This window comes from Octopus sinensis, linkage group LG17, assembly GCF_006345805.1.
Source record: "Octopus sinensis linkage group LG17, ASM634580v1, whole genome shotgun sequence".
NCBI classification, from domain to species: domain Eukaryota; kingdom Metazoa; phylum Mollusca; class Cephalopoda; order Octopoda; family Octopodidae; genus Octopus; species Octopus sinensis.
Window position 1 is genome coordinate 39,619,190 of NC_043013.1, and position 12,500 is coordinate 39,631,689.

The 12,500-nt window shown below is 36.3% G+C and overlaps 1 protein-coding gene across 3 annotated transcripts in view; it reads right to left on the reverse strand.

Annotated features, from left to right (window-relative positions):
- The window catches only part of LOC115220973 (synaptotagmin-15-like), a 187,523-nt gene that overhangs the window by 16,483 nt on the left and 158,540 nt on the right, over positions 1-12,500 (reverse strand). For 2 of the 3 annotated variants that reach the window (XR_005002692.1, XM_036510502.1), the window contains exons 4-6: positions 8,591-8,761; positions 7,111-7,237; positions 4,097-4,279 (exon numbers count right to left, since the gene is read on the reverse strand). Coding sequence is in view for 2 of the 3 variants with exons in the window: in XM_036510502.1 (XP_036366395.1) it covers positions 4,097-4,279; positions 7,111-7,237; positions 8,591-8,761 (481 nt within the window). In the remaining variant the exon portion in view is untranslated. Of the gene's footprint in view, positions 1-2,637; positions 2,674-4,096; positions 4,280-7,110; positions 7,238-8,590; positions 8,762-12,500 lie in introns of all 3 variants that reach the window. The other variant, XM_036510503.1, reaches the window with a different exon arrangement.

The window sequence follows — 12,500 nt, forward strand, 5'->3', positions numbered from 1 at the left end:
CATCACACGTATTGAGAAGAGCATTGTCGATGTGAGAACTGTTGCTACTCATGTATTTTAGTTTAACTTTAAAAAAAATGAACGAACAAGTGAGTTTAGTTTAATGACCTACCAATGTATACTATGAGTTTCTTTGCCCTAGGAGTCGAGAAGACACTCGGCAAGAAATGGAAGCAAATTTGAAAGAAGGGAAAAAAAATAAATAATAATAATAATAATAAAATAATAATAATAATAATAATAATAATAATAATAATAATAATAATAAAATAATAATAATAATAATAAGAAGAAGAAGAAGAGAAGAAGAAGAAGAAGAGAAGAAGAAGAAGAATATTATGTACATTGTCTTATCTTGGTATAAAAGATGGGCGACAGCAAATATTCTGCTCAATACCACAGATTTGCTTGTCAGTTGTTTGACCTTAACCAGTTGACCATGTCCCTTAGTGGCTGGCGATATGTGCATCTCTGATCACGTGCAGAAGTAATGGGGGAGCATCATAGCTGTGTGTTGAAAGGTATTCATTGAGGTTTGGATAATTCACCTCTGGAAACATGGATGTTTTGTTCAACATTCTTAAACAATCCTTATTCAGGGACCTTTTGAGCGAGATGGGTTACTCGACCAGAAGAAAATTCTAACTGGGCCCCATCTGCAAGGTCATGTGCTGTTTATCTTGATATGAGATCACCATGTCGCGCACATATGGCTGAGATGCATGTGCCTAGTGAACCATTATCAGACGGGTAGTCATGATGGGTATACTGGGTTTCATATATTTTACCCCAGTGTCACTTTGATGGCATGCACTGCTCTCTCACTCAATAATAATAATAATAATAATAATAATAATAATAATAATAATAATAATAATAATAATAATAATAATAATAATAAGAAGAAGAAGAAGAGAAGAAGAAGAAGAAGAAGAAGAAGAATATTATGTACATTGTCTTATCTTGGTATAAAAGATGGGCGACAGCAAATATTCTGCTCAATACCACAGATTTGCTTGTCAGTTGTTTGACCTTAACCAGTTGACCATGTCCCTTAGTGGCTGGCGATATGTGCATCTCTGATCACGTGCAGAAGTAATGGGGGAGCATCATAGCTGTGTGTTGAAAGGTATTCATTGAGGTTTGGATAATTCACCTCTGGAAACATGGATGTTTTGTTCAACATTCTTAAACAATCCTTATTCAGGGACCTTTTGAGCGAGATGGGTTACTCGACCAGAAGAAAATTCTAACTGGGCCCCATCTGCAAGGTCATGTGCTGTTTATCTTGATATGAGATCACCATGTCGCGCACATATGGCTGAGATGCATGTGCCTAGTGAACCATTATCAGACGGGTAGTCATGATGGGTATACTGGGTTTCATATATTTTACCCCAGTGTCACTTTGATGGCATGCACTGCTCTCTCACTCAATAATAATAATAATAATAATAATAATAATAATAATAATAATAATAATAATAATAATAATAATGGTTCTTTGGAGGGCATACGTTCTCAGCAGCTTGGACTACTGCTCCCAACTCTAGTTACCTCACAATATAAAATTCACAGCGGATATCGAAGCAATCCAGCGGATCTACACAAAAAAAATCGACTCAATGCAACGAAACAGCTACTGGGAAAGACTGAAAGAATTAAAACATTCCTTCCTAGGAGAGATGCGAGAAAGTTATTCAGGGATATACATCTGGAAAATCCAGGAAGGCCTTGAAAATTACAAAAACAGCAGAAAAAAAACTGCATAGTGCCAAAGATCCCTGCATCACCATCAAAATACAGAGCCAGATACTGCAACAGATTGCGTTTCAAGCGCCCAGATCTTTTCAGTATCCTTCCAAAATACCAGACAGACCTGTATGGTGTGGATATTGGTGTTTTCAAAGCAAAACAGGATCTCCTCTAGTAAAGGGTTCCAGATGAGCCTACCTCACGGCAGGAAACACAGATGAGGGCATGGCATCAATCTCCCCAATTCCCCATATGCAAAATATCAGAAGAGCTTTCAAATAATGGTGTAGCACAGTCAACGGTCGTGGCCCAGCATGACCGCAGCTTTGATGCTGAAGCAATTTAAAGATTAAAGATTAATAATAATAATCCTTTCTACTCAACGCACAAGGCCAGAAACTTTAGGGAAGGGAACTAGTCGATTGCACCGACCTCAATACTTGACTGGAAATTACTTTATTGATCCCAAAGAGATGAACGTCCAAGTTGACCTTGGCGGAATTTGAACTCAGAACGTAAAGGCAGATGAAATTCCGCTAAATAATTTGTCCGGCGTGCAAACGATTCTCCCTGCTTGCTGCCTTGTGACTGTATGATTAGTGATAGCAAACAGTTAAAATTTTGAAGTGTGAATCAACCAACGGAGAACGTTACGTTTAGGCTGCACATGGTAAAAAAAATAATGTAGGAGACATTGGATATTGTAGTATTGGATACCTTGTTATCTTAATAAGACGGGACTGTCAATACTTTGCCTAAGTCAAAGTCGTTTATTATGGAATCAAAGTTGTCCTAAGGACAGAAAAATCAACAATAACCACAACAGCAACAGAGTTATGAGCATATTACACATTATTTGTGACCAGGACTTATGACACTAACCTTTAGCACCGGTGAAATGTTGCATAGTGCTAACACTTATGCTTGCCGTATCAAGTGACGATGAAGAGAGCTTAAAAGTGAAAGACTCGCTAAAGCATCAGTTATAACTCCATAATGAAACTATTCAAAACTTTGATGAAGGCGGTTCTGAAGAATGGCTCTGAGACTTGGAAAATGACCAGAAGAGAGAGCAAAAAACTCGACTATTCCAGGCCAGATGTCTGCGACGGATATTTAAAATATATAGTGACTATATCACACAATGAATGAGACGGTGCTCGAAGGAAATGGGAAAGAGAGTAAGAGCTGCAAAATACAGAAAAGGCTTATCATGTGACATTGAAGAACAAGTGAGTGGCAGCAACTGCCCCATCGGCGACTGCAATGGCAGCAGACATCACGGTGGCAAGATGATATTGTATTTCAGGCGGGCTGGCAGAAACGTTAGCACGCCGGGCGAAATGCGTAGCCGTATTTCGTCTTCCGTTACGTTCTGAGTTCAAATTCCGCCGAGGTCGACTTTGCCCTTCATCCTCTCGGGGTCAATTAAATAAGTACCAGTTACGCACTGGGATCGATATAATCGACTTAATCCGTTTATCTGTCCTTGTTTAGCCCCTTGTGGGTAGTAAAGAAATAGATATTATTATATTTCACTGGATGAGAGTGAGCATTTGGTTCATACCAAATTTTAAAAACAACAATGAATTAGGGTAAATTGGGGTAACCACCCCCTCACCGGTCAAGCCCATTTTTGGTCTGAGGCACAAGTTCAGACAAGTTTGCTTATGGAAGACCAGCGGTCGCCCATGAATAGCAGCCTCCCCTTTGCACGCCACCGATGTTATCCAAGGGAAAGGCAAAGGCTTGGCACCAATGACGTCACACCTCATTTCTACAGATGATTGAAATGCAACAACTTGAAATAAAATAACTTGCTCAATAACACAACACACAGCCCAGTCCGGGAATCGAACTCACTACCGCATGACTCCGAGGCCTACGCTCTGACCACTGAGCCATACGCCTTCACGACAACGAATTACAAGTAAAGTAATGATTGTTATCCCAGTTTCAGACTCCATAAAAAATTTAGAATCAGAGCGCTGATCTTGGACTTACTTTCTTCATGCAAATAACATGTTGCTAAACTTCTCAAGGTGAAGATGCGTAGTCTAGCAGTTAGGGTGATGCTTCCAAGGTCGTAGTTTTGATTCCCGGACCGAAAATGAGTAAACTTGATAATGAGTAGAGCTGTGGCAGACTGGCGTTCCGTTCAAAAGGAATATTATAATCTCGCTAACCTACATTCCGCAGACACAGAGTAACCGGCTCAGAGAACTTGAGAGAGTACCTACTTTAAACTTTTCAAAGTTCTGCTGAAACTCGGCTTCGTCCGCAATTTGTGCAGCACAATTCAGAAAGTTAACACGGAGTGACCAGGACTTATGACACTAACCTTTAGCACCGGTGAAATGTTGCATAGTGCTAACACTTATGCTTGCCGTATCAAGTGACGATGAAGAGAGCTTAAAAGTGAAAGACTCGCTAAAGTTCGGGTCGATGGTTCGCTTCACAATCGCAGTTTTTTTCGATTTGACAATCTTGTTCTGAATTAAGAGACACACTTTCACATAGGAATCTGAAAATATATGTGTAAATAGATTTATTAACAACTCATATGACGTATGAAAGCATTTATTTAACACAAAAACATTTTGTGGTTGATATAAGATAATCAATTAGATGTACATCATTATTTTAGCCGTTCGAATTATAGTGACCTCCGGAGAAAAGTATGGAAATTTGAAGATGTGATGATTCGACCTACGTACAGCGTAACTTTTCTAGTAAGGCTTCAATATGTTGAATAAAAAATTCCTTCCAGATATAATAAAGAAATGTAGTGGTTCTCAACTTGAGAACCTCAAGAGAAATATGCACCCCCAGTTGAGAACCACTGGATTTCTTTATTATATCTGGAATGTATCGTAAGACTTGGCCGTTAAAATTTATGTAAAATATATCGGTTATACTTCTACAATGCAGAAAAGAGTTTAACAATTTTTTATACAATTCCTGGAAATATTTAATTATAAAACTAGAGTTAAGTTGAGATCGAAACTTTCCAAAGGCGAAAAATGTTTGAGAAGCCAGTTGCTGAAACTAAAGATCCGCATACATCGACATTATTTAGTTTCAGCGGGCCTTATGAAACCACAGCTCACACACAAGCGCACACACACATACATACACACACGCACACACACACACACACATACATACATACAATACATACATACATACATACATACATACAAATACATACATACATATATACATGCATATGTGCGTACGTTCATACGCACAATTTTTTGTGAGTGTGTGTATGTATCTGTCTATCTATCCATACATGTGTATGAACATATATGCATACATATATACACATATATTCTTATATCAATGCATAAACACTCATATATACAGCGTATGTGAATGGAGAGAAAGACAGATGCATAGACAAACATGAATACATCGTGAGAGAGAAAGAAGAAAAGAGAGGCAAAGACAGAGAGAAAATGTGAGAGACAAACAAACAGACAGTCAGACAAAACGGAGAGAAAGACAAAATATGAAATGGCTGAATATAACCCAAACTTTCTTAACACAGAGTTTACGGAAATAAACAGGGCAATGTGCAACAAGGCATATGCAGCTTTGTGTGTGTGGACGTGGGGATGTGGGAACGTGGGGTGATAAATATGTTGCACAATTTACTTCCTTGTATTCGACCTATTTGTTCAGTTATGTGTTTTTCCGATTAGTCATTTCCTTCTTTCAGTCAGAGGACTGTGGCCATGGTAGGGCACCGCCTTGGAAGGTTGAGTCAAACAAATCCCCATTACTTATTTTTGTTTAAACCTGATACTTTTTTGTATTTTCTCTCTTTTGTCGAACCGCTAGCTTACGGTGACGTAAATAAGTCAATAGTGATTGCTAAAATCCGGGAAGCACTTTAGGAGCGCTATAAAATCCAGAATTTACTAACTATAGCAAATGTCTGTCACTCTCTTTCCCTCACTATTCCTCATTTGCTCATGTGGCTCCCACATGACCATCGGCCATCTTTCTTTCTTCTCCTAACTTGTGTTTCTTTCTTTCCCCCTGTTGCAGCAGGCCCAGGAAGACCTATTTTTGTCTGTCTCCTGTCCAAGCTTGTTTCTTCGCGTTCGCCACCACAACTTCGTTTAGGCTTAGCAGCCCTTCCTGCTTGTTTTTACTGTCCTGTTTTTGTCACCAATTTTGACCCTCCACAAAATCCCAAATTTATTTAATTTGCTTTGCGGGAGCAAGTGTTTTATCGAAGGTGTATCTTGTCGTGAAATGCTCGAAATACGGATTAGATAAAACAACCGACAATTGGTGAATGGTTGTTCTTTGTGTTTTTTGTCTTGTTTTCCATTTGTTTTTTCGTTGCTCGCAAAAAGAGTTCATATTCCATATACTCGTACTTCGTATTATTTGTTGTTTACATTTCGTGACGTCCTTTGCCTAGACATGCATATGTATATGCGTATACATGTAAGTATGTACGTATACGCATGTATATATGCATATATATTATTTATATATATATATATATATATATATATATATATATATATATATATTGGTGGTATTGACGACGAGGGCTACAGGACATTCTGCGTTTCGTTTGAATCTCGACGACTGTCTTAAAACGGTGACCTTTGAGCTGCATTTTCAACTTGTGGAAGAGACAGAATTCCCTGTGGCTAAATCTGGCCTAATAGACCGGGTGCAGAAGCGACACCATGTTGTTTTTGGCGCGAAACTCACGCATGAGGAGAGTTCGGTGATAGGGTGCATAGTCGTCATGGAGCATCCAATTCTTCGCGCTCTACAGTTCGGGTCGCTTTCGCCGAACGTCCTCCCTCAAACGTTTGCTGTAGAACTCTCGATTGACGGCCTGGCCCGGTGGGACGAATTGTCGATGAAGAATACCAAATAAGTCGAGAAAAACGATGAGTACGCTCTTCATTGAGCTGCGGCTCTGTCGTTCACTTGAAGTATGTATGTACGTATGTATGTATGTATATATATATATGTATGTATGTATGTACGTATGTATGTATATATATATGTATGTATGTACGTATGTATGTATATATATATGCTTGTATATATATATTTATATATATATAAGTACACACACACACATATATATATATATATATATATATATACATACATAGAAGGTTGAAAAGGAACAAACAAGTTGATATGTATAAGGAAAATAAGATAAGGTAGAAAATGCTAAAATAATTTTATCATGGCGAACATTTTAGCTGCTTACGCTTCTTCTAAACTATCAGTATATTCGATGTGCTTTTTGCATACGATAACTATAGTTTTTCAAAATAGTGTGTGTTTTTTCAGTACAAGAAATATTACCCATTCCAACGTTGGTGTTACCGTCTGTTTTCTTCAGGTCTCTTGCCTCAAATATAGCAGTGGTAAGGCGCTCCAAATGGCTGTTGTAAGACAAGGCAATAAATATTTCCCCTTTGTCGGAGGTGGACTGCAAAAGATAAAAGAGTTTAACAAGAGTAAGTGATTAGTGTAAAATTCGAGTATATATTACTTATATTATTATTATTATTATTATTATTATTATTATTATTATTATTATTATTATTATTATTATTATTATTTCTGTTGTTGTTGTTGAGTGAGATAGCAGTACACGCCATCAAAGTGACACTGGGGTAGAAAATATACGAAGCCCAGTATACCCACCATGTCTACCCGTCTGATAAGTGTACACCAGGCACATACATCACAACCGTATGTGCACGACATGGTGATCTCATATCAAGATAAACAGCACATAATCTTGCAGGTGGGGCCCAGTTAGAATTTTCTTCGGGTCGAGTAGCCCATCCCGCTCCAAAAGTCCCACAGTGAGAGTTGTTTAAGAACGTTGAAACACCCATGTTTCCAGAGGTACCGGACAATGATTCTGGATTATTTTTCATATTTTTTTTACTTAATATTTGAGAGTGGTCAGATTCATTTTTAGTATTCTCGTTTGTGAGAGCAATGGTGTATATTTCAGATATTCCCATTTTAAAAATCATCTCTGACTAATCGTTGAGAGGACGTTGGTGTTGCCTTGGCGGAGGTTTGCACTCTGTGAGTGCTCTTCTTCTTCTTCTTCTTCTTCTTCTTCTTCTTCTTCTTCTTCTTCTTCTTCCTCTTCTTCTTCTTCTTCTTCTTCTTCTTCTTATTATTATTATTATTATTATTATTATTATTATTTTGTAGTCGCATTGCCAAATACATAGCACATGGGTTATCTCGTACTCTACAACATTCAAATCGATACTACCTGTTAATTTACTCCACGATCTTTTCCACGCAATCATTTGTTTGGTAAAGCCAAAGACGAAACGTGAAAGAACACATTGAAAGTGAGACGTAAAAAGCTTTTATAAAAACACTAGCAGTATCGCTCGGCGTTGCTCGGGTTTGTAAGGGAAATAACTATATAAGCATTTTTAGAGAGTTATAGCCAAAAAATAGCCAAAAAATGCATTAAAAATGGAAAAAAAATTATGGTAAATTTTTAAAAAAGTCGTTGACTCATCGTAGACATTTTTAGAGAGTTACTTCCCTTAAATAATAGCGAAAAAAATGCATTTATATGGGAAAAAAATGATGGTAATGTTTTTTTAATCGTAGATTTATCGTAGACGCGCGCTAATACCCAGAAGGGCTCGATATGAATCACGACTATAAGATACCCGGTTTTGGTTAAACTGCACCGCAAAATGTGGGAGTAGTTAGGAATCTAAATCGTAGGAGACAGACACACAACCTTACTTTTATATATAAAGATTTAATAAATGAGAATAGGAAATTTATTTCTAACCTCTGACACTTCTTTCTCGAGATCCCGCCAAATAACCATTCTCTCGTTATTCTCGCAATCATATTCTTTGAGCGGGAACAATGCGTGTCCAATTACATTATGACGTCGGTGACGATCCACATCAAACATGGTGAACTTCAGAATTCGATCGTCAAAGGATTTGTGCGATACCTGCAATGGAATTGGATAATAAATTTACGGTTTTCACCACCAGCAGAGCAGCGATGCAAAAGAAATTCGTTGGACTGTAGTTGACTTTACAAATAAACTGTTGATAAATAAATAAGAAGTGGAATACTTTAGGGGAAAGTTACTACAAGGAAAATAATCAGTTCGCCCTAATATTTGGTCGGAATTAGATGGTTCTATTTAAAACTGAGAATAAAGACGAACTGAATGTACATATTTATCATACTTATATTACTATGATGGTTTTAGGTAACAATACATGAATCATTTCACTCTTTGTAGAAGTCATCCGCAGGATATAACACGAGGTATATAAATTAAACTTTTTACGAAGCGGAACATTTATATATGGACAATAGTTATAGTGTAGAAGACATTCATGGAATGAATGGTTTCATTTATCTTTTCTTTCTTCCCCATTTCTTCATGGAGACTTCTTACTATAATCGAGAAAGAAAAGGGAGGAAATTCTAAGTGACTGCATACAAACTATTTCCAGGGACTTTTACCTTCCGAATGCATTTTCCTGAAGCAAAAAGGAGAGGTTAAGAATTTACCCCAGATTACACTAATCAGGGAAGGATCTAAAAATGCTTCTGTTGATGATGGAAAAAAAATAATAATAAATTCTAATTTGAGCCTCCAAAGAATCTTTGTTCTTTAGTTCTCAATCCTTGTCTAAATTTCAAAATCCTGTCTATTTCTCGTTACAAAAAAGCAAGATGAATGAAAAGAAAATGTATATGGATGTGTCTGTAGACGTATGTCAATGTAGAAGGTTAGACATACGTGTATACGTGATAATACAAAGGGCTGCAAACGATCGGCATAGACAGAAATATGAAGAAATAAATATAGACAGCTCACAGACATTTATGCCAAGTTATTTAAATTATTTCAAGAAGACAATGCTCTGTGTCATTAACTAGAACTTCCACCCTTCTTGGAGATGACACTTTGGAAATACTGTAGAAGTCTAATCTGTAAACTATGAAATATAACACAATAAACGTGACAGTTTTTCCATATCAAAAGTGACAGCAACATACCAGTTATCAACATAGCAATATCGAATGAATATAATATTGTATTGATAGAATTACAACGATGTAGCTGCTGAACTAAAAGCATTGTAAAAGTTATAAACTAATTACGAAAGTATTGTGGCGATCACATCGTTTATAATTAGCACAACTATAATAATAATATACAACATTTTCTGTAGACACTTTGACAATTTGCCTGTACGAATAAAGACGGCAACTTCTCAGAAAACACCATTATTATTATTATTATTATTATTATTATTATTATTATTATTATTATTATTATTATTCAGTAGTTTTATTATTATTATTATTATTATTATTATTATTATTATTATTATTATTATTATTATTTTATTATTATTATCATTATTATTATTATTAAAGAAACAAGAAGAGTACGACTGTTATCGAATGAATAATATTTCGACCCTTCGTGTGCTTTCCACGAGTTCAAAACTATCATCTCAATCTAATTTTGGTAATATTTAAAGGATTGACGTTACTCCTCCTGAAGGTAAATATTGTTCATTCGGTAACACTCGCACTCTTATTGTCGTTCTTTTACCTTCGGGAGGAGTTACGTCAATCCTTAAATATTATCAAAATGAAATAAATTGAGATTATTATTATTATTATTATTATTATTATTATTATTATTATTATTATTATTATTATTCAGTAGTTTTATTTTTTATAGCGTGCTTTCACTTCACTACCGAGCGCAGCTCTGTGTGCCTTGGGTATGTGCTGTGATTTGTTGTGATGCTCTGATGGTTATTGTATGGAAAGTGTTCTGCGTAGGATGTGTGCAGTGCCTAGTAGTGCAATTTTCTGTATGCTATATGTGTTTGTAAGTCCTGGTGTTTTTGTTATGTATTTGTCTGAATATTTTTTATCATGCCTAATGCACCTACTATGATAGGAATTGTTTCTGTTTTTAGATTCCACATTCTGGTTACCTCTATTTCCAGGTCTTTGTATTTTGAAAGTTTCTCCATTTCTTTTAGAGACACGTTGTCACCTGCCGGTATTGATATATCAATTAGAAAGCATTTTTTTTTTTCATGATCTCTGACAACTATATCTGGTCTGTTGGCCTTAATTTCTCTATCTGTGTGTATCGGCATATCCCAGAGTATGGTTGCTTTCTCGTTTTCTGTTACCTTTTCCGGTGTGTGCCTATACCATCTTTTTTCTGTTGTTATTCCATAATGTTGGCATAGCTTCCAGTGTATGTAGGTTCCAACTCTGTCATGTCTGTGAATATATTCCTTAGCCAGGACTGGGCAGCCAGAGATAATATGATTTATTGTTTCTTGTCCATCTCCACATATTCTGCAGTTACTTGTTATATTTCTTTTCATTACATGTTTTTGGTAATTTCTGATGGGGAGGCTCTGGTCTTGTGCTGCAATTAAAAATCCCTCTGTCTCTGCTTTGAGTCCTGAGCTTCTCAACCATTGCTGGGATTTTTCTTTATTTATTTCTTTTGCATTTAGTTTAGTCCAGTATTTACCATGAAGGGGTTTTTCTTGCCATCGTTTTATCATGGTTCTTTGCTGTTCTAGTTTTAGTTTGGATTTCATTTGTTTTATAGCTTTTGTTGTTTCTTCATCTTCTTCTTCTTCTTCTTCTTCTTCTTCTTGTTTATATTTGTTAGGTGGTATGATTTCTTGTTTGTATTTGTCAGCTTCCTTAAATACTGAGAACAGCTTTTTGTTTTGCTCGTGTTTTGCCGCTATTTGTATCAGTTTTCCTTCCTTCTGAAGTAGATATTTTTGCAGTCCTATGGTGGTTGTTTTATAGTAGTTTTCCAGCTGTATAAGGCCTCTACCACCTTCTATACGTTGTATATATAGTCTTTCTACGTCAGATTTTGGGTGATGCATCCTAGATCCTGTCAGTATTTTTCTTGTTTTCCTATCTATTTTGGTCAGTTCATTTCGTGTCCAGTTAAGGATATTGTAGCTGTAACTTATAACTGGGACAGCTAAAGTGTTAATACCTATTATCTTGTTTTTAGCATTGAGCTCTGTTTTTAGTATTGATCTAACTCGTCTATAATATTCTTTTTTTATTTTCTCTTTCATTTGTGTGTGTTGTGTCTTATCTAGTTCATGGATTCCTAAGTATTTGTAAGCTTGGCTTTGGTCTAATTCTTTTATTTCATTGGTTTTATCTAGTGTGATATTGCTACTCTTAACTAGTTTTCCTGTTTTCTGGGTTACTTTGGCGCATTTTTCTAATCCAAATTTCATATCTATTTCTTTGGTAAATCCATGAACTGTCTTTAATAGTGTTTCCAGCTGTTTGTCATTTGCAGCGTATAGTTTTAGGTCATCCATATATAAAAGGTGGCTGATCGTTTTGCCGTAACATTTATATCCGCATCTAGTTCTATTTAGCATATCAGATAGAGGTGACAGTGCCAAGCAGAAAAGGAGTGGAGAGAGCATGTCTCCCTGGAATATTCCTCTTCTAATGGGGATGGCTTTGGTTTTCATGAGTCCCTCTTTTGTTTGGAGCTGTAGCACTGTTTGCCATTTATTCATAGAGTGCCCAATGAATTTTATAATTGTTGGTGCTACTTTGTTAATGGCTAGTGTTTCGAGGATCCATGTGTGGGGGATGCTATCAAACGCCTTTTTGTAATCAATCCAGGCCATACTGAG